At 39.8% G+C, this 23,762-nt stretch overlaps 1 protein-coding gene across 3 annotated transcripts in view; it reads right to left on the bottom strand.

Moving 5' to 3' along the window:
- Positions 1–23,762, bottom strand: part of stk32a (serine/threonine kinase 32A) — a 62,824-nt gene that overhangs the window by 34,502 nt on the left and 4,560 nt on the right. For all 3 annotated transcript variants that reach the window (XM_010729342.3, XM_019264540.2, XM_019264539.2), the window contains 3 exons: positions 20,672–20,727; positions 18,897–19,048; positions 5,527–5,700 (listed from right to left, as the gene is read on the bottom strand). In XM_010729342.3, coding sequence (XP_010727644.1) covers positions 5,527–5,700; positions 18,897–19,048; positions 20,672–20,727 — 382 coding nt within the window. The remainder of the gene's footprint in view (positions 1–5,526; positions 5,701–18,896; positions 19,049–20,671; positions 20,728–23,762) is intronic.

Here is a 23,762-nt window from a genome sequence, read left to right as displayed (position 1 = left end):
TCAAGCCTGACAAGTCCCTAGTCTAATTTGGGGATGATTTTTGTGAGATAGAGAGTGCAGACACTGAAAGCAGCCAGTTGGCACTAAAAAGCCAAGGCCAAGACTCACATCACAATTACCAGGGATGAATAATTCACTCTGAGTCAGAAACATTCAGGGAGTGTTGCAAAAAATGTTGGCTCTCTCCACCATCTCTGCCTGAGCTCTTTGACTCTGCATGTCTGCCTGTAGCTCCTTCTTTCTGTCTCCCCGTCTGCCTTCCCGACTACTTGAATACGATGCTTTCTGCCAAAAGCTCTCTCTTCCTTTTTCCTTCAGGGAGGCATGTGAGATAAATACACACGCAGGTAATTAGTGACGTTTATGGAGCTGACTAAGCTAGTAAACATTCTATCATTTTAAGAGCGCAAACCTCCTCCCATCAGCTGCGAGTTGGGTTGAGCGGAGGGAGATTTTCCACCATGACAATGCGCAATTTACCATTTTGTAGTGGAAATCAGAGAGCTGGCACCAGCTGGCACCTTAATCTGTATTTATGAAATATGAGTGTGTAATTTCTCCCTCCCTCTCTCTCCCTCCCATCCCTCCTGGTTCTTCTTTTTCTTCTTCTGCTGGGAAATAAAACATTAACACACTCCATGAATAAAGAATACTTCACTTTAAGACATGACAAACGCTCGCCATTTCGAGCAGCTGATGGAGAATAAGAGTAATGACTCGGCCTCCATGCAATCAGCAGTACTGTATATTATCGTTTCATTTTAAAAACCATCTGAGAGAGAAGACCCAATGCGACCCCTTTTTTTTTCTTTTTCTTTCACCTTCAATTAACCAGATAGGTGAATTAAGACCTTATTCCCTTTTGGCAGCTTGGCAAAAGGCCTCTAGAGGAGAAGAGGATGAAGGAGCAAATAAATTATTTGCAGAGCTACGCTTTGTGCGAGTCCCTCAGAGAAAGATCCTGCACAACCGAGACTAAAAAATTAGGATGAGGGAGAGAAGAGCTTGGGAAAGAAATAAAAGTACTGTAAGGAGAGAAAATAGCACAAAAGGAAAAAGAGAGGTGATAATGAGAGGGATTATGAGGAAAAGACATAATATATATAGTGTGTGTGTGTGTATGAGAGAGAGAGAGGAAAGGGGAAGAGAGGGAAAATAGATCATAGCTTGTAAACGAGAATCCTTCTTGGTTGAAATAGTCTTGCTACTGCAACAGCTGGGTTTCAGTGTGCTTCGGTTAATTTGATAAGAAATAGCAATCTGAATAAATACCAATAATGTGCAAGTTTGTCTCGTTACTTTCCGACTTCCCCAGCCTGTCTGTGGCACTCGGCTACCAGCCTACTTGTTCCAACTGCAGATGGAGACCGTAGTTTTGTTCACTCAACCTTGAGTGAATATTGTTGTTTGGGACTATTTTCAGCCGTGGATTAACACACATTTTGAGCTCTAGTGAGTATATTCATGGGATTGAGCCAAAACAGATGTTGTCAGTATTCACGGTCATGACAGAACATGTTACCCAGTATAAGAGTGTAGCTCGCTGGTGTTCTTTTAATATTTTTTGTTATATTTAAATACTGAGATATGAAACACTGTAAAAAAAAAAATCATTTGACAATACTTTTATTATTGTTTTAGAGTTTTCCTATTTGTTAAAAATTATTTTGGCCTAATCAAAGTCACATGCCCACCTATCAACACATTATAAAAAAGTTCAATGTTAAAGTGACAAATCCACTTTGTACAGATGCACAGCTGATACAAAATGCATGGCTCAGACAAAGCTCGTATACTCTATAAACTAATAAGAGCACACTGTGCAACAGTAACCAAGTTACTACTATTTTATTTTGGTTTTATTCAATTAGTCAATATTTAACACTATTTAAATACTGAGAATCTATTTTAAAGACAGTTTGAACTTCATGCAACACATTGATTCTTGTGTCCATGTCCGTTTTAACTATAAACTGAGGTCTGTCTTAAGGTCCTCTATCCATCTGTCATTTTGAAGCAAGCAATTAGTCCCTTAAACACTTTAATGGGCAGTGTTTTATAAATAAAACAGTGAGGGATATTGACTTGTTAAGAGCAATATGGCTGACATCATCTAAGTCTTTCCATTACGAGGATTCCAGGAGGCCAAAAATGCACCTGAGGATTCAGGTTATTGTTGTTGCTGTCAAAGAGGCTATGGTAAACGTGCGCACACACATAGACACATGTATGCCTTCCCCTGTCACACACTTGCCATTTATCTTTCCACTTGTTTGGACAGACTCATCAAGTCTCTAAAGATGTCATCTAATAGAGAGTCATTCTGGTGTTAATAATTCAAACTCCTCAGAGAGCCTGGGATTAAAAACACCATGTCTGAAATACGCTAAACTGGATACATGACACCTGTGAGGTTGATCGTCTTCTGAGGCGTGATGTCTCAAAAAAGCAAATACACACTCCATTCATGGAAGTGTTTCCCACCACAAAAACTAACAACGGCTTTCTACTAGCTGCAAGGCAGGCGCAAGCAACAGGATGCTGATTACAGTTAATTTAATGCACAAAAGTGTCATTACTAACAAGGGTTTTTCTGTTATATAGAGAATTTTGGCCATCATTTTAAATAATATTGTACTCACTAAGTTTATTGCTGAGATCTGGGAAATTTTTACCCAAACTGTCCATTTTAAGCACCTGTCACAGGCCTATCATGCTTGCTGTAAAAATAAAATAGTTTAGCTCAGGGGTTTTTAAAGTCTGAGACAGTGGACCTCTCCTTAGACAGTGACTTAGAATGGATGTTGGTCAGAAACTGAAAGTAAGATCAAAGTTGTAATAAACCTAAATCACCTATCCACTTTTAAATTTCCTGGGTAATAACTCCTACTCCAACATTAACGTGTGTATTATTAACACTGATTTTCTGTACTTTTTTTGCTTTCAAGTAAAATCTATTTCCACTTTATAACAGAGTAATGAAATTAATTCCACCTTGCATCATACTTTATGCTGTGAGGCTCACCATGATGACGCTGCTGTCTGCTTAATTTTCCATCCAGGCTCTGTCAAGATAAGCTGAACTGCTGTTGTTAACCTCATTGATGCTCTGTCCTCCTCCCCTGAGATTATTCATATTTGCCAAGAGCTCATTATTAAAAATAATTAGCAATACTGAGCACAAAGATGTCGGTTGTCGTGTCACTGCTGTTGTCATGTTATTATGGATCCCCGTATAGTTACAGATGAAGACTGAATTTGACTCAAGTTGTTGCTAGTTTTTTCTTATATTAAGTCTCCTTTATAGGTAGGTATATCTTCATGATATCCCACAGGGATCAATATTAGCCCCCTTACTATTTACTCTGCACATAAATAACATTTATATTCCAACTGAGCACTGCCATCTCAGTTTTTATACTGATGATGCCTTCTTGTATGTCATCGTCTCTACTACAAATAATCTCTTATCCAAATCTTTTCCAGTCAGCTTTTGGTTACTTCCACACTTTTTTTTATAGGTGTTTATTCTATAAAAACAAGTTTGCACCTCACAGGAGCACATTTTTTTCCATTGCACTAGGTATTAGAAGTAGGAACGTTCCTACTCTAATAAATTCAGTATTGCATTATAAATTAAAAACCTGGTAACAAGGTTGATTGTCCTTCAAAGCTCCTATCAAACATCTTATTCAATTATTAGACTAGAACAGTCCTTAGTTGAGTTTAAAGTGAATGACTATGACAGAAAGGTGCTAGGGAAGACTTGTTTCTGGTACTAGTGGAGTGATATACAGACACACACACATCAGCTGAATCAAATTACTGGAAAGTCTATTCGGTCGTGATCTGATCACACCTGTGAGTAACATAATTGCTGTATCGTCATGTTGCATGTGGTTAATGTCATTATCATGATTACTTCCCTCATTATCATCAAAGACCAACGGAAGGAGAACGTGTACATCCTGCATTTAGGCACATATACACGGGTACCCACACACATTCTGAAGTCTTTAAGTTCACTCACTCGCTGTACCGAAGTCGTCACGTTCACATCTGACCAAGGAAATTATATATTCAATTTCCATAGAAATGAGCTGAGAGTTACTTTCAGCTCCTCTTCCTATTTGAAGCTAATGAATGCAGATTGAAAAGATGTTGATTCCGTCTAAACAAACGCCCCCAACACCTGCACATCAAGTAGAAAGTCTGTCCTCTCCGGCACTGAAATAGAAAACATGCTTTAAATATTCATATCCCTCAGTGGAGTGAATAAGCAAATTAATAATCCGTCCCATTTATTTCTCTCTCACCCCCTCTCTTTCTTTTTAGAGGTTTAAGAGTATGTACAGGAGCAAGTAGTCTGCTTTACATTAAATGGCGTAATTTGTTACCTGAGGGTGTTGATAAATGAGTGTTCTCTATTGCAGTGATGTTTCCTATTAGTCATGATCTTTTTTTCTATGTTTACCTCAGTCACCAGAGTGGAGGAGTTAAGTCTAAGCCGTGGATGGAATATGAACATCATAGTGCCTCAGAGATCGGAGCAAAGTTATCCATGCTAGAAATGTATGCACATATAGTACTGTGTATATTTAAGAGTCATTGAAAGGCAAAAAAAATATGGCTGAGCTTTGGTAGCGGATAGTAGTCAAAGTATTTGTTTCTGTATAAAGTCTTCCTACAAATTATGTTCATATAACAGATTTGCAAACAGAAACATAATTCCATTTTTTTTCAATATGAGCAAATGTGAGTAAATATAGTAAACATATTTTCTTCAAAGGGTATTTGGCAGAGCAAATTAGAAAATATTTAGTATGAGACAAGGTTGCTCTGCTGATCATTTACTGTATCTGCATTGCCTCTCTAGGAACGAGGTAGATTTGTTCTGTGTTTCCAGTAAGGACATGTCAGTGGGTTATTGCCTCATGAAAAGAAGGACAGCTTTTTAACTTTTCCCTCTGTCGATGTATTAAACATATTTTGGCAGCATCATTGGCTGTAACAGGATAGCTCTTTGAGTCACTTCAACAAATTAAAATAAAAATATTGGGCAGGAGCCATATCTTTCTTGGGCCAAGTGTGCTGCAGCTATTTCTGCCTAAAAGCACTTAACCTGCATTTTACAAATGAAATGAGGCATCAACTCAGCAGCGTAGACAGAACTGGTGCATTTCACGATGGCCATAGTCTGCTGCTCAGGATAAATTGTTGTGTCAGATGTGACCTTCATGTCAAGACAGCTTGACCTTTCTGCACAGCGGTGGAGCAGTCATATTATAAAATAATATAGAAGTGGACAGCCAAGGAGAAAAGAACACTGGGCTACTTAATGCTCAAACTCGGTGGTAAAAACAAGGGAGAGAGAAGGAAAGAGAAGGAAACAATAAATAATCAATGACTATTTCTAGAGAGGAAAGCAAATCCCGCCTCTCTGCATTATTAAAGGTTATTAAATAATATACAATACTATAAACTAAACTAAAAACATTCAGAGCTAATTAAGAGAAAACATCTCACCTGTGTATGATGCGCTTGGTACGTAAGTATCCCAGGGCGAGGGCCAGTTCACATATGTAGAGTTTGACAGTGCTCTCTGAAAAGTGGACATTCTGCTGGAGGTGGTAGCGCAGGTCTCCTCCCAAGAGCAGATCTACCACCATAAACATGTCCTCCTCATCTTGGAAGGAATACCTGCAGGGGCAGTCACAAGTGAAGAGTGAGGGATGCCCGGTAGTGGCAAGGACATGTGGTGGAAATGAAATGGAGATGGGTAGATGCACATAAGGGGGATAGAAGGAAGAGAGAGATGTGCAATCAGAATTGAGGGGGAGAAGAAATCAGAAATGAAAATGAAAATAACCGTGGTGACAGAAAGAATCAGAAATGAGCAGACTCATCAGATAGGGAAGTTAAAAGGGAACGTAAATATGGAGATGTGGAAAGTTGCAGGAGAAGAAGAAGAGGGAAATAATGGGTGAGAGGAGGTGGGGAAGAAGCATGAAGCGACAAGTCAGCTATAATTAAGAGCCATATATTTACCATAAATCAGTGTATAAAAAGTGCTCCCAAATTATATAAAAGTGGCACAAAACCCTTTTTATTCTGAGATGTGGTAACACATGCCGGAAGCATGTCCTTGGTTTAACTGAACAAAAGGTTTTCTAACTTCATGGATTGGTGCAATGTTGAAGATGCAACACTTTTCTCCGTCGGCAATAAAAAAGGATGATGAGCAAATTGAACTCATGTCAGCCTTGTGCTCCTCAGGCAAATCAACCTTCAAAAGAGAGCAAGAAAGGCCGCAATGCAAAATGTTTGATAAGGACAAATGCTTCAGCAAAATTACCCATCGGCGATTCAACCTCATGATCTCTGAAAGAAACAACCTGAGGAGCCTCTCAGGGTCTCTAAGGGTGTATGCCGCTATACTCTGTAGGACTTACAACAAGCAGAAGAAAACCACTCTTTCACAGAGAGAGCACTTACATATAGGCAGAGTCATGCCCGAGGCACTTCTCATTATCTCATATTATCTTATATTATCTTATGGCTAATAAGATAAGAAAATCCTTTATTCCCTTGTTCCCATGGCTTTGAAAGTCAGGAGACAAGAAAGGCAGGTAACAGTGTTTGACAGGATCTAAACATAAAATCTACCTTTTATGCTTCTTTGTCTGCTGTCTCTTTCCATGGCCTTGTGTTACTCTCTCTCTCCTTTTTAATCCTCACAATAAATGTTTTTTTTAATTTTCAGTCTTTAGACCTGCAGAGACTCATTTTAAAGGAAAATAAGGTTTTGTGCCCACATTTTTCCCCAGGAACACAATCTCGGAACCCACCAACTATTGTCTGATGACAATTTAGCCTCTGCAGGCAATAGCCGATGTTTCTGCACTTCCGGTGTAGCCGGTGGATATCTGGAAAATGGATATCATGGTCAGGCACCATCGTATCTAAAAGAGCTCATAATACCTTACTACCCCTCTAGAACACTGCACTCTCAGGACGCTGGGTTCCTTGTGGTTCCTATAGTTTCCAAAAGTAGATTGGGAGCCAGAGCTTTCAGCTATCAAGCTCCTCTTCTGTGGAACAAACTACCTTTCTGGGTTCGGGAGGCAGACACGGTCAACACCTTTAAGAATAGACTTAAGACTTTCCTTTTTGATAAAGCCTATAGTTAGGGCTGGCTCAGGTCATCCATTAGTTATGCTGTCATAGGATTAGACTGCCGGGGGACTCCACCCCCCACCCAGGGTTATGCCTAGCCAGGCACAGTATTGGTTGAAGATGCACACATCTCCCTTACCGAAAACCCTCTCTCTCTCTCTCTCTCTCTCTCTATCTCTCTCCCTCTCTCTCTCTCTCTCTATCTCTCTCTATCTCTCTCCATCTCTCCATCTGTGGACATGTCTCATTAATGCATGTTACTAACCAAACTTTCCCGGAGTTTCTGTGCTCTGTCGTCAAGCAGGTTCTCGTGGATCGTGGCTGCTGCTGTGATCCTGCACGACGCCCACTACATATATTATTACTGTCACTATTACTGTTACTATTATCTGTTACTGTAATCATCTTTATCATTCATTGTGATTCATTGTCATTTTGTCAGTCATTGTAATTGTACAATATGTTTGTGTTGATTTGTCCTGTACACGTGACATCCATTGCACGTCTGTCCGTCCTGGGAGAGGGATCCCTCCTCTGTGGCTCTTCCTGAGGTTTCTTCCACATTTTTTTCCCTGTTAAAAGGGTTTTTGTGGGCAAGTTTTTCCTCACTGGAACCGAGGGTCTAAGGACAGAGGGTGTCACTCCCTGTACAGATTGTAAAGCCCTCCGAGGCAAATGTACTTTGTGACTTTGGGCTATACAAATAAAATTGATTTGATTTGATTTGATTTGATATCCGGACTAAGACTTTCTCTGTAGTCCGATTAGCAACTTGATCCGCAAGAATGACAAGAAAGACACATTTCTGCTAATCTCTGTAAACAGATATCTGCATATGAATGTAAGTAAATAAATAAATTTGATAACTTCATTAGATGATGGCCTCTTTTGCTCTCCACACTGACTATTGCAAACAGCCCACTCACTGGTCAGTACTTCTGCATTCATATGCTTATATCTGTTCATAGATAGTAGACTAGTAATGGTTAATTTACCTGACATTCATATAAATAATGATTTCATCAGTGCAGACTATGATGGACTGAGGTCATCGTAGAAGTACGTGGCACCAAAATATTCTATGCTGATGCCAAAGAGCCTTATATAGCTGAAGTAACATCATCTGCATATTTAATAATACAGTTTGGACCCAGTCATCATTATGGTTTCTTTTCGTTTGTTTCTTTCTGGTTTTAACAGGCAGCATAGGGGAAACATAATCTCTGTTGTGATTACATTAGTGATCAGCAAACAGATTATCCTGGCTTCTTTTTTTTTTTTACATTACGTGAAGGGATTTGCGCAGCATTATTGAGCGTTTGTATGTTGCAGTGTATCACATCAACATTGGCAGTGTGAAAGCCTTTTAATTATAGCTCTATATCTGTATCCACTCTGCACTCTCACTTCTGTCTCTCTTTAGGCTTAACAGGTTTTCCGTCTGGTGGAGTGGTGAGTATAGTGCCATTTCATTAAAAGCAGACCATTACATCTATTAAATATTCCTTATGTTAGGGTGTAGTCTAAAGATTTGGCAGCGGAAAGTGATGCTTAGATGTCGCCAACAGGGAAAGTGGCACAAAGTGTTACTTGCTTTATTTATGAATTAAATTTAAATAAGTAGATTTTTTTGGCATTCTTTTATATTATGTTTAAGCAGTAGTTGCTTGCATATGCTTCAGTCCTCTGTTGTGTGAGGGATGTTCTGGGTGGTAATGCTACTTGTGGTCATCCATCTATTCATCAATCCATCAAGCACTTTCATGCACAGCAAGCCTTTATCAGCATGTTGCCCACTGCATCGCCATTTGAGAAGCTGTTGCACAAATCATCATTGATTTTACATGCCGAGGCCCCCCCTCTCTTTTTTTAAACGATGAGCTAATTAGTTTCTCTCCCACAAGAAACAAATTTATGCAAAAATAATATTTAAAAAACTGCAGCAGCCAACATTTCCTGGCTCGCCTAAAGCATTGCACTGTGTGCAACATGACATCTCAGATCTGCAAGTTCAGATCTTCCATAAAAATGGGGGAACTACACCACAGCCACAACACATAGCTGATCTGAAATAAATAGTGTACAATTTCACTGAACACTTCCGCTAGGTGACAAGATGGTCCACAGGGGATTCTCCTGCCAGATACTTTTCTGTAAGGACTATCTTCTTGGCTCAAACTCAATCCTTTTTTTTTTTTTGCCATGCTGGTGAACTCCCTTCCTCGGGGCCCTTCTCCCCGTAAGCTAGAGGTGGTGCTTTTCTGCACTGGATGGATGGATGGATGGGGGATTGATTGAGCTGACTCCAAACTGTTTGCTAAGGCTCAGATAATGCTGAGACCACTTAACATCTGATTGCCAATGGCCTCGGAGTGTGGTAAGACTATCTGTTAGATGCCCGTCCTGAAGATGAAGCACACGCATTCGCCAAAGTCACAAAAAGGTGCTTGTAGTACACTCACGCAACGCCTTCCCACACACGGCACTGTCCTTCAAGCATCATTAAATATGATGATGTGTTATTTTATTGATGTATTGTAAGAACTTAAACTGGCAAAAAAAAGAAAGAAAAAAAAAAAACATCTTAAATTTCAATGAGTCACTCTAACGACAAACAACAGTTCTTTGTTATTTTATACCAGTTTTAGGGGAAAAGAAGTGAGAAGAGGCCAGCTCTTCTCACTTAAAGTGTATATTGCAGTAGAGCTGGATGGATGGGATCAGCTGCAATGCAATCAGTCACTCAGACAAGCAGGAATGACTTAGCTACGCCTGTGGACACCAAGGTTCTCCAAAGTTTTTGGCTAAGTTTGTGTGTGTGTGTACGTGAATGCCATAAGCAGGGGAGCAGCACAACGGGATGAATTGTGTGTATTTACAGTAAAACACTAAGGATCACTGAAGTCAGAATGTGTTATATAATCTATAGTTCCAGATAGATTTAAAGCCTATGCCCTTTCAGTCATTGCTATATTCTCACATATTATCTTTTTGACATTGATTCATTGTTTTATTGCTGTGTAAGTATTTTATATATATTTATGTTTATTCATTGTGACATAAAAAATAAATAACTCAGTCTTTGTGAAAGGGATCAGGGAAAGTTTCAGTCTGTGAGATGATTGGTTTTGAACTTCTACCTTCCTCGATAGCTTAACTCATATAGTTTACAGCAAGTTTTCCATGGTCAAGATGTTAAATGTTACAATTCAATCCTGCATTCTTTAAAGCAAAAAATATGGAGACAAAATTACTTAAAAGTGCTATATTCTGAGAAGAGGGGACTCCCGTGGAGAGTCTACAAGGACTAGAATATGAAAGAAAAAAAAAATCAAAGTTCCAGCAGCTGCCATAAGATGTAAGGGAGAGATAACTGAGGCGTCAGAGTGGATCACTGTGTGTGTCTGTGTGTGTGTGTGTACCCGCACACATAGAAATAAGTGAGCATGTGTTGGAAAATGATATGACACTCGAGTCTGGCACGGAGAGAAGAGGCAAAGATCAAACAGGCTCTCGTATTAACAGCACATTCTCTTAATTATCAAAGCAATGCCTTGCTTTGATACAGGATTTGTAGTTTTTTGGGACCAACATGATTCTGACTGTGTTTGATAGATGCTCAAATCGCTCCTCTTTATGTGTCAACAGGAAGACCTGTTATTATTTTGAAGCTTCAACGGCCATTAGAGAAAGAATATTCTAAAAATGTTGTGAGAGAAAGCATAGATACGAGAAATAACCATTAATTGAGGACAACAGTGTGAGATCCAGAGTGCATAAATGTGTAGAAATATGTGTGAAATATTCATGACTCCCTAATTTGATGGCAAAAGCTTAAAACAAGGACAGAACTGTAAATGAAGACAGAAACAATGAGCTTCTCAGTGGGTTTAAAGTGTGAGCTCGACAGCAGTTTGTTTGCTGGATAGACTCCATTTTACGCCGCCTATTAATCATTTGATTAACTCTCTTTGTTTTTTCGTTCTTTCTCTTTGTCTCTTTTTCCAGACTTGTTTCTCTAACTTTTTCCTCTCTCCTCCAGTCTACCTCAGTGTCTCTCTACCCTCCCTCTCTGTCGGGTAGGGTGTATCTGTCTAACCCAGCAGAGGTACTGAAGGTGGTAAAGAAGCCAAGAGGCTGCTGTCAGAAGTATTTAGGTTGGTGCTTTGATTTAAGGTGGAGTTTAATTGCTATTTTTCTTGGCAGATGAACACTAGCTTCTTCCAGGAAAACAGCAGTTTATTTTTTTTATTGCTATAATATGTAAAATATACAAAATCTTCTGCAAACATCAGTGATTACTTTTTTAGATTTAGCGTATACTATGTGAAAAACTACGTTTTTACTATTGAATTATTTGATCTGGTATTTACTAGAGACATCCCAAGCCATTTGTTAGATATCGGGACTATCCAGGATTATTTTTTTTATGGGTCGCTAAAATAGAACAGAATATAATCTGATCAGTATCGCCAGACACTTGATGCACGAGTCCTTGATCTTTCATTTATCTTGAATCTTTTTGTCTACTAAAGGTTGAAGTGATAATCCTTAACCTTCTTTTTGATAATTTTAGTAATAACTTGTCAAAACGCTCATGGATGCACTGATGAAACAGCCAAGCTTAAACAGCTCATAGCTCTTGGTGCTTAATTTATCACTTTCTAACACTACAGATTTTTCACTTTGGAAAACCCACCTGTCACTGGGCTGTTTGAAACACTAATGCAATGTAACAGTTTTCCATCAACTGGTTAATAGAATATTCATTGACAGAAAATAAATGTTTGGAAAATGCGAGACATTATTTATTAGACAGTACATAACTACTAGATGAATGGCTGGGTTGTGGTTATGGAGCCACAGCAAGTCCATCAAGTCAATCGATAGTACACGTGAGTCCTCCGTGAAACCAGTTTAATCGAGTAGAAAACCAGCTCGCATGCTTGGCTGAGGTTTCCATGTTTTCTGTCTCACAAGCCTTTCCATCAAAAGGCCAAGGTGGTAGAAACTGAAGGGGCTCAGCCGTCATTGTTTGGGGGGGAAGTTGTTCTGTCTCGTAAGCAAACAAGACTGACCAACTCACCGTAAATCCCTCACATGGTTGCTCAGGAACAAAGCTGTCGTGAAGGTGGTTGACAGCCTGGCATGGTTATACACAAAGGGAGGCACTTACAGTACACTCTGATTACTGTAATATGCGCACACACACATACACACACACTTACTGCCAGCCTGTTGTATAAGCCTGCTACGTTTTTCTTAAGATGACAGATGGTGAAACTTTGTTTTATAAGTTTTAAAAAGTCACAGAAATGATGTACAAGCTCAGACACGTACACAAGCAAACACAAACATGCAGTACATTTTTATACATACACAAACCAAGTCAACAGCTTTTCACTGCATAAGTAAACGTTATTACACTATACAATAACTGGTTGTGCTATACATGCTACTCAGTGTGTAAGGTATTATAGCTGCAGATCAACTTCATCCCTCTGGGGCTGACTGACCTCATGCTAATTGAACTGAAATATTTTATGCTATTGCAGCAATCTGAGTGTAAATTGGTCTCTTATAACAATAAACCCCCCCATTTCTTCTAAAAACAAGTGCTTTCTCTCTCTCTTTTGGTGCCGCAGTATTTGAATATGAATGTCTCCTTTGGCCTGCTGCCATTGCTGTCAAAATTAATTAGAAATGGTGCTTGTTAAGTTGTTCACTACAGGTACTCTAGGCGGTGAGTCATAAACGTTACCTAAGTTACCGTTAATATGATAATAATATGATGCAAGTATGATTTAAGAGACTCAGTTGTTGCAGGTAAGTATTAGCCAATTAAAAATCAACAACATACGGTAGCGTACTATTCTGCACAACTGTAATATGGTCACACGCGTCAAAAATAAATAAAAGTGAGTAATATAAACTGAGTAATTTAAACCACATAATAAAAAAAGAATCAGCCAACCAGTGAGTATTTCTTTTAGATTTTTTTTGTTTATTTTGAACATTACACAGTCTCCATTTGTAAGTTCTCATGCATCCATTAGCAGCTGTTGCTTGATGCCCCGACCAGCATTTTGGATAGAGAGAAGAGAATAGCAGTCAGGCTCCAGATTAGCAGCTGCACATTATGTTGAAATGGTACAGACTCTTCATTAGTCTTGCTGGCATCTGGTTTCTCTCTAGCTTACTTGTTCTCTCTTGTCCTTTAGTTGTTCCTTTGTCCCCTCCTGCTCTCTCTCTCTCTCTCTCTCTCTCTCTCTCTCTCCCTCCCTCTCCCTCTCTCGCTTCTTCTTCTCTCTTTCAGTGTCTCTATCTGCTTTGCCACGCATGCATTTCAATGTGACCTCACGGTGGCCTGCAGGCAGTCAGTCTGATGGGAGAGCATGCTGCATGGAGCTTTTAGACGCACAGGCACCCCAGGCCACTTCAGTAATGGAAGTCTCCAGAAACCACGGGGGCTCAGAAAATAATGGTAACATTTCCTTACAAAAATACTGCACTCTTTCAGAAGGTAACAGTTGTTGATGTGGTGTATTTTATTCATCAACAGTCAGTTAAGGTCAGTGGAGAGAAAGTACACAGGAGTCTGAGACTTCTTATGCCCAAAAGTTTAATGAAGCTTGATCGAGCAGAATGGAGGATTTATCAATACACTTATATGCCCTCATCACAGTGACACAACTACTCTAAACCAACATAATCAATGCATCTGCAGTACAAGGCATTTGCCAATTGAACATATATTTACCTTTTAGTGTTCCGACATTGTTATTTGACTCTGTAGAAACTTCTACATTATGTACCTATCTGTTGTGTTCGGTGAGTAAGCCCTATCCTCTGACCTTGGTTTCCATAGTAATGATCAGAATGGGGCCTGGTTTCCTTAAACACAAACACACAGAAGTCAGTGTCTCTCACAATCTAAGATTTGACACTGTCCTTACAGTGACTTCAAGACATACGCTTGACTCTGTGTAACCCCTACTATGTGTTAAATGTGAGGGAAATGTTTCAGACAGACAAATTATTCCTTTTTTTAAGTATATTATGGCTCCTAAATCAAGTGAGGCAGGTGTTTGTACTGCAATATTCAGCAAAAAACTAAACGAATGTTTCATTACATTACATTATAGTAAGTGCCTAAAAAAAAATTCTTTAAGAGTAATGGAAATGTTGGCAGGAATATCACGTTTTACCCATTCCTGAAATGTAATGGACTACTTAATAAGGGCTTATTCTTCCCTCTCAGCCACCCACCTTCCATAACTCATAAATCATAAAAGCCGCCTCAGTCTAATTTGTAGAGTGATTTTTGTTCATTAACATCTATCTGTTGAATGCCCACAGCGAGAAAGCCACATCAGTGAATCTTAGTAATAAAATGGCCAATCAGGACTTTGCTGTTTAACGGAAGGTTTTTGCAATTACAGTGATTAGACATGCATACTACACATACATGTGCACAAACACACACACACACACACACACCATCTAACGAAAGCCCCAAGCTGAAGCGGACTCAGCCGGCCAGCCGCTCAGGCTGTGACATGTTGGATCGATGCCGACAGCCCTCCGACCTTCCTCCCAACCCATCTTCCAACACCTCCTTTGATTGACAGCTCACATCAGTGTGTGTCTAATGCACCCTGAGCACACACAGACATCCCTTTCAGAAAGCACATGGGGGAATGATTGATCTCACATTTGAAACAAAAGTGGGCATATTTTGAAAAAATTACTTCTTAAACAGATCTTTTCTTGGATATGGATGGATAGTTTATGCATATCATTGTATTTTTCTATATTTTTAGCAGCATCCTCCAGGCATTACGTTCAGTTCAGCTCTTTTCTGCACAAGAGCGGTTTGGCATTAGCTACAGCGCTGTGAGATGGGCAGGATGCTCAGGGTACAGCCTAATGGAGAGTTAGATGGCCTTGTATTATGTTTACTGCTGCAGGGGAAAGGATTTTGTGTTTGTGAATGTCATCACAACCTCTCGCTACCACCTTTCATCACCAGCTACAGCTTCAGTTTATGGAGATAGCTGTGGTTATGTGGGACTCAGTTTTGGGGGCCAAAAATCTGAAAAATGGTAGTAAAAAAAGTAAAAGATTCTAGCCTTTTTTTGTTTGTGAATGTCATCACAACCTCTCGCTACCACCTTTCATCACCAGCTACAGCTTCAGTTTATGGAGATAGCTGTGGTGGCTGTGGGACGTGGTTATGTGGGTTTTGGGGGCCAAAAATCTGAAAAATGGTAGTTAGAAAAAGTAAAAGAAATTCTAGCCTGTAAAAAATTCTAGCCTGTGATGCCTCTCCCTATCCCCCTATCCCTCCATTTCGTCAGGTCACCCTGACATCAGGCCAAATAGTTAACAGGCTGACATGCTGCTTTCCAGTGTTACGCAACACCTGCGTTGTTAGGATTAAAGTGAGGATGTGAAGTGCACAATTTGCAGATACGTAAGGACACAGTTTGTACTTTAGGCACCAGCAGATCTTATTATTGCTTAGTTGTAACATTGGAGTGTAGAATTAAGCTTATTTCAGCTCACGCCATTCATTCAAAATCTACCCTATAAGCAGACTATAGTGCCCGCGCGTTACGCAACACATCTGGTGTTCAAGACCTTTTTATATCTAGATGTTTGGAGGATGCTTTTCTAAGAAAATCTTTTCTTTTCACAGATATTATGTCACTTTCCTTTTTTTTTTTGAGGGAACACAACTAACACTGAGTGATGTCTTGCTTTAGATAGAAATGAAATGCATTAATAAGATTACATAATAACTGAGCAAAAGAGGGACTCCCTGAAGCAACAACAACGTTCAAGAGTTTTTTCAAGTTCTTCTTTTCTTTTGACAGTTACGCAATTGCTTTTTTACAATAGCATGTTACATCAGTAGCAGAATTCAAAAGGTTAGATATTATGGAAGATGTGACCGAGTGACGCGTCCCACAGATAAATCTTAACCACATATTGAAAAACATTGGCAGTGAACATTATTCTTGGCCAAGTTTGTCGAAGAAAAGATTGAAAAGATACTGAAGATCTATCTTTATGTAAATTTCCTAATCTGAGTCACTTTGTTTGGTTGTTATCAAACAATTTGAATTTGCATGAAATTCTAATCTGCCGTTTCTTGATTTTATTTATTTTATACTCGGTGCTTTATGTTATTCTGAATTCACTGAGGGAGTAACAAAACAAAAAAAGTTCTGAGGTACTCAGAACATTTTAGAGATAATGAGATAAATCTACAATTTATTTGTTAACAGCATGGAAATGTATAAAATTGTGGTTGTTCACCTCAAGAGGAAAACAGCTTTACCACGACATTTCTAGAATATAAAACTTCACAATATTTGCACTGCTGTCGAAAATTACTGCAACACTATTTTCCTTCTGCTTGACGCCTCAAATCATTCAATCATTCAATGTGCTCCACACAGAGGACATTACACACCCTGCAATCAACACGTCTTTCACACCAAACACTTAAAACAGCAAGCAGGTAGTTTCAAGAAGTCCTTGCTCTGTGACTTTTTCCTCCATCAAAATACGAATCAAATGCAGAATCCACAGTTAAAGAGGCAGCAAGACTGCTGAATACTGAACACAGCAGCATCTCTTCCTCTCTGTGTGTAACTCTGGCCTTTGAGTCAAAGCAGTGCAGTGCCAATAAGGGCTCCCCTTACACAGAGGGACTTAGTGCAGCACAGGCACATCGGGCTGCCCTACCCATGCTGGCACATCAATACACTGACCGTACCACACACTTAATGCCAGAGGTTATAATTCTTCAAAATCATTATTCACCATTCATCATACTGGGTACTTAATAATCTGCATGGAGGGAAGATAACTTTGTTTAGAAGTGGATCTCCCGTCTTTCAAGTGCATCGTTGCCCGGGCTGCACAAGACTGACACCCGAGGTCGTGCTCAGTTGCAAGTGCAGTGACAGCAAGAGAGGAGAGAAAGGGAAGTAACGCAGGTGGTGGGAGAGGCAAATAGGAGAGGAGGAGGAGGAGGAAGAAAAAAAAGAAGGTGAGAGATGACAAGGACGAGGTGACTGAAAAGAGGACAGAGGAGGGAGATGAAAGGACAAGTCAGAGGACGTAGGAAAAATAAAGCCTGGTTTTCTGCATGTAGCTGGATCGGTGCACTTCATTTGCCTGCAGGTAATCTCTCCCAGTCTCTGACCTTGAGCGCTTACCACAGGACAATCATAACTTACGCTAACTCAACACAGAGAGAGAGAGAGAAAGAAAGAGAGAGTGGGCACAGTGCTGACCCAAGCACATCTCTAGAGGAAATCACCCCCACACAGGAGGAGTTTACGCTGCCAAAAGCATTAACTTCCAACCGTTTTCTTTTTCTTTTTGTCTAACACAGCATGCAATCAAGCAAGAAAGCAAGCACTGGCATTGTTTGTCTGATGAGTCTGTACACTGCACTTCTATTCTCCCTTCTTCTCTTGCTATCCTTTCCTATCCTCTCCTCTTTTTTTACAGCACTTCTTTTTTTCTTTTTTTTTTTACTCATTCATTCCCAAAGTGGGAGGATTTAGTTTTGTTTCCCTCGAATTAGTAATTAAAAGCAGCTATTGATTCCGCCAGAGTGGCTTTCAAAATGATGTATTAAAACGGGATAAAAGGGGGAAGCATGTGAAGAGAGGATGGAAAAGTGGGACAGATGACAAAGGGTAGATGGAATGGGGAGGGGACTACTAGAGAGTGTTAGTGCCTCAAGACACTACATTTTTATAGGGAGCTGTCTAAAATCGTGCAAGTAACCAAACGGAGAATCGATAAATGCAACAATTAATGACAAAACTGGTAAGTTTTAAAAATTGGATGACACAACCATGGTAGTTATTCACCGTCTTTGGACAGACATCCTCCCTGTCTTTCTGCTTGACAGAAGACCACGGTGGCTTCCTCTCAAACGCTGCAGAGTGGTAGCGCGTATCAAGAATTAATGATGCCTTTCAGACGGCAACTTAACAAGCCATACTTATCAGGCATCTCAAAAGTATGATTCCTGGAGCTCAATAAGCTTTGAAATTATGATGAATGAGATGCTGAAAAATTACCTGATGAGTCATCTTAGATTAGCGCACTAGAGTTTAAATGAGCTTGTGCAGGGAAAGACTTCTTCAACACCCCCCCTACCCCCCAAAATGCGCTGAGGCGAACGAGAAAAGCTGCCAGGAGTTGGAGGGTCGTGCCCGTAAAAGTTGAAGCTTGGATCAGTGAGCAAACCGCATTTTCCTTTTAGCAACTTCACAGGGATGAGATGGTGCGGACTTGTTTTTTCTCAGTGGACGACACTAGTTCAGTCCACAACTTTCTTTAATGGCCGATAGCCTTCCTGTGTGTCTGTGTGCTCACTGATTTAATGGACGGGATACAATCACCATAAAAATCAAATGGGTGGCACAGAGTGCACTACAGAATCATTCAAGTGGTCGCTGTGGCTGATTTTTAATAGCGGGTGTTAAACACAAGCCCGTGTGGAGATGACCTGCTGAGGTGGAAATCACTTACAGTGCATTTAAGATTTTACACAGCTAAATTTAAGGTAGTCTGAGTTTGAATTCAGGAAAGTAATTACCAACACTCTGTAAGAACCCTCTGGACTTAACTGATATGCAGACATACACACATTCTAATACATATTCAATAAAGGATGGGAGGCTTACCAGAAGTTGACCAGGAAAGGATGTTCAAGGTTCTGCATGATCTGCAACTCTTTTAGGACGTTCCTCACTTCGTTGCGCTCCACACATTTCAGCTTGTTCATGTACTTCATGGCGTACATCTTCTTAGTGTCCTTCTTCTGTACGATGCAAACCTGGTAAGATCACAAAAGGGTAAATACTTTCCTTCTGTGGTCAGTCATACATTTTCATGGTCTTTGTCTTCAGTACTTTAAATAATGTTAAAACTATGTTGGATTCTGCAAAGTGTAACGACCAAGTGCAGCCAAAAAGTAGTGTGGTGTGTGTTTCCTCTACGTTTTCTCCAATGCAATCAATGGTTAGTTATGCTGCATGAAAAATGTTGCAATAGCATGTTTACCATCATTCGCCCGTGTTTGTCTAAAGCTTAATCGCTTGAGACTCAAAGACGCACAAAGTGTTGTAGTGCAAGAACCAGAAATGTTGCCCATCTAACAAGGATGGAAGGAAAACTTCAGGATTTCTCTAATCTCGCGGATCACGAATTTAATCCTCTCGTAAGAACTTTTCACACCAGCGTGTTTTGCATTTTCAAGATGGGAAACATGTCATTCATTCATTTTAACTTGTGCACGTAGGTGGGGAATGTCGACATTTGTTTTTCAAAGTTCCGTATGAATGCTTTCAAACAGCACTAAGTGTAGTTACAGTACATGGGATGTGACGTAGCAAAGAACAGCACACACCTGGTGCAATCTGGGTAGCTGTCATTGCATGTGAATATGAAACTGTACATCATTACCCCCCTTTTGACTGCGGTCTCAGAATAGAAACTATTTTCATATGCGGCTGTATAATACCCCATATTTATTTGTAGTCGTGCTTGTCTGTGCTACAAGCGTCAATAAGCCAGTGATTACTGCTATCTAAGAGAGTGATCTGTGGACCAGCTGGCACAGTTAATCAGCCAAACCCTGATCGCATCACTCCTCCCATTGAACAGCTTGCCATCCACTGTGATTAGACTGCTTATCTGTTGTTGGACAGAGTGTAGATGCTTTGTGGGTCTGTGTATATACGTGCATGGGAGTGTGCATGTGTGACCGTATAGGGCTTACATTTAATGTAGGCGCTGATGTGACTTGCAGTATATGGCTTAATGGCAAAGGGAAACATGACTGCTATCACCTCAGAGCTGTCAGTTGGACTCGAGCAAATTAAACCGGAAGGCTTTACTAGAATGTATATGATAATTACTGACAGAGAAGGGACATGGTATATTATTTGGTCAACATGACTCTGTAAGGAAATCAAAGGGGATCATGTAGATTTGCAACAGTTAGTTGACTGACAGAAAAATAATCAGCAGCTGTTTTGATATTCTATTAATTATTTTAATCATTTTTCAAGCAGAAATTCTTCATTTCCCTTGCGTCCAGCTTCTGCAGTTTGAAGATTTGCAGCTGTTTATTGTCTAATGTGATAGCAAAAAATCAATATCTTTGTGATGATATCACCTTTGGGTTGCAATCTAGAAAATAAACTAATCAGAAATGAAACTAATCAATAGTTGCAGCCCTCAGATTACCTGAAGCTAATGTCCTTTGTAGTTTGTTTGTACATTTATTTTTGTATTGAAGAGGATGCTAAACCAATTCCTCCTGTCATTAATAAATGTGTGTATCATGAAGCTGAAACATACTAGAGCACTCTTTCCAACTTAGCTCACATGGGTGCATTTTTTTTTCTCTTTTCATCAGGAAAAAACAAACAAAAAAAGGCAAACATGAACTTACTTTTCCGAAGCTTCCTTTTCCTATTGCTCTCAGGATCTGGAAGTGGTCGAAATTTACTGCGGGGAAGGAAAGTAGAAAATCTGTTAGTTTTTATTAAACACAAACTTAAACGTGAATCTTTTTCTGTTTCTCGCCGACTATTAAACCAAAGTGAAATAACTTTACTAGATCAAGTCTAGGTACTTTGCTTAAGTTTAAACATTTCACTTTAACTGCAAATGCCAGCTAATGAGGGAAACTATGCACAATAATATAATATGTTACAGGTTGTGTTAAAACATCTAAAGAAGTCAGATGATTGCAACCCTTTAAAATAAAAACAAGGTCATTCAGTACAGTTACAGTGCGTTCACCGTGAGGTTTGCTTTGAGCTCATTGGAACAATGCGGACAGTCAAGCTGAAACAGATGGAAGGTCTCCAGGGCAACCACAGGTCACTGTCATTATATAGCTGAGAATTGAAATAAGCTCCAGCACAAAGACGTCTTTTGTGGTGGTTGCATGTTTTTCCACCGAACAAAAGACAGATATTTTTAGTTCCATTTGTTTTTTTTTTCCACAGCTCTCACTCTTTGTATTATTCTCTCCTCTGCACACTTATGAAACATGCTTTCTCTGTGTGTCTCACGCACACACACATACAAACCACACGATCCTAAACCAGAGCTTAACTCCATATCTCACTCTCCATCTAACGGCAACATTTATCGCAAATTGGAACTGGATGGGGCTGTTTGTTTCTTGCTGCCATGACAACCAGGAGGACAGAAGGTTTTTCCCTCTTTGCCGTTTCCCTGAGGATGGAACATCTGTTGGCCATTCTCTGCACTCCTCTGTAGACCACACATACACAGACGCACACACTTCTCATCACTATGCATTCATAATCTTTCCCAAATATATATATATATATATACACATGTGGACTCAAAACATCACCTGATTCTCTTGAAAGAGCACGCACACACCCTCTCATTCTGCCTGCAGTCACTAGATCTATTGGATGTGACAGTTAATGTTATGCTCGGTTAGTCACGTATCACTGGCACTTTCTCCTCTCACACTATCTGTGTTGGAGTGTTTACACAACCTACTGTGATCGGGACCATATGAAGCCTGCTTTCTAATGCACACACATAACATGCATAGACTTATAAATGATAGCGTTTATACTTAACATGCACACAAACACATGGTCATCTTCCCGCTGAGCTACTCTGAGATTTTGCTCCGATGGGTTTTGCAGAGAGACAGCTGTGGACGTGGATCAGAGGACAGAGAGGGAGGCAGTCATACAAAGGGAGAGAGAGAGAAAGTAGACACAGAAATAGAGGGAGATGGTGAGTGTTGTATCTTACCAGCAGAACTTTGAATGGTTTAATGTGCTTTATCAAATGATGGACACATGAGTAACACAGCGTGTAATGATTGAAATCTACACATGAGTGGAATTGACACATTGACAGCCTTTCCCTGGCTTAAACTAACAGAGGAAATCGTCCGTTAGTCAATTGGAATTTGACTGACACATGCTAATCAGTTTGGATTGAAGTAATCACGCTTGTTCAGTTTGAGTATCGCACAGCCCCCAGTGCCATCTGCATGACTTTGGTTAACTGTCTGTCAGTTGTCCACACTAAGCCAACAAAAAGTGAAACTGCTCTCTGATTTTGGCCATCCATCCACACGAAAATCTCTTCTATACTCCAAATCTGACAAACAGGTGGTTCTCTTTCTACTCATACTACTCATTTTGGACTGCACGTAATCGATATCTTCAGAGGCATCCACACCGGCCCTGTGCAAATAATGAAATTTACATTTATATTATCCTCTGTGCTATCCAGACACGTTTTCTGTAAGTTTTTGACAAGGAAAAAGAAAACTCTTGGAAAAGAGTCACGTCTGACCCTCTCTATAATAACTCATTTTGAAATATGGGACTAGCATGATTTCATATTTTTCTCATTTCACCTTCCAAGTCAGATGCACTCAGACCCCAAGCACTACACCCAAATAAACTACATTCTTCATGGTCATCAGGATAAATGCACATCATCCAGTGCAACAGAGTTTCTTGTCACAAAACTCCACCAGCTGCATCAGTGTGTTCGCCCGGTTACCAGATAGCATTTATGACCCAAAGTCAAATCACTCATTTATAATTCATTCAGAAACAAGACAAACATGTAAACTAGAAGCACTCGATGGAGAGCACATCTCCGCCACCTGTGTCTGATTATTATGTTTCTCCACCCATATTCTGTGAAAACCTGCCTCTACTCTGACCGTAACCTAATCAACCAAACCAACAATCCAATGAACGCAATGAACACTAGCCAACCAGAGGCAGATTATGGCAGGCCTTTACACAAGCTAACCAGTAAATAGATTACTAATTTAATAAATTACGTGGTATATAACACTAATACTGACCTACTGCTTATCCCATTAACTCCTTATATTTACGTAACTATAGTGAATGGAAACGCATTCGCTCACATTTTCTTTTGCCAAATTACTCAATCAGTTAAAATATAATTTTATATAATAATTGTATATTTTATAGTAATCTAATACGTTGGAACACAGCTACTGGCAGTATAAACCAGGTCAATAAAATAGGTTTTTGAAAAATTGTAAATAACTGCAACCATGAGAGGTTCTTGAGCATAGAGTCACAGATGTGAACAAAAAAATATTACGCTCATGGGTCCAACAGTATGCAAAATGATCTGTGAACAGATACCCATGAACACACACACACACACACACACACACACACACGACCAAACGCATGATCCCTTCCGGGCTTACACTTGGAGGAGATAATGAAGGGCAAATGTATCATGAGTATGGCTGTATACAGTCAGTGATTACAGACAGCAGGAGGGATATAAACAGAGTTCAACCAGCTGAGACTCAGTAGACTAACTAAGATGTGCCTCTCTCAGTGTTTAGCAGATGGCTGTGATGCACAGTTTAGATGATTAAGACAAAAAAGAAGAGATTTAGCCATTGTGTTTTTGTCTTGTTTCTGTATGAAAAACACCAATGACATTTTCACTTCTGGACGTACTCTCTCTCTCTC

Source organism: Larimichthys crocea, chromosome XXII, assembly GCF_000972845.2.
Source record: "Larimichthys crocea isolate SSNF chromosome XXII, L_crocea_2.0, whole genome shotgun sequence".
NCBI classification, from domain to species: Eukaryota; Metazoa; Chordata; class Actinopteri; family Sciaenidae; genus Larimichthys; species Larimichthys crocea.
Note: the sequence above shows the minus strand (reverse complement) of the source record. Positions and strands in the feature narration are given on the sequence as shown.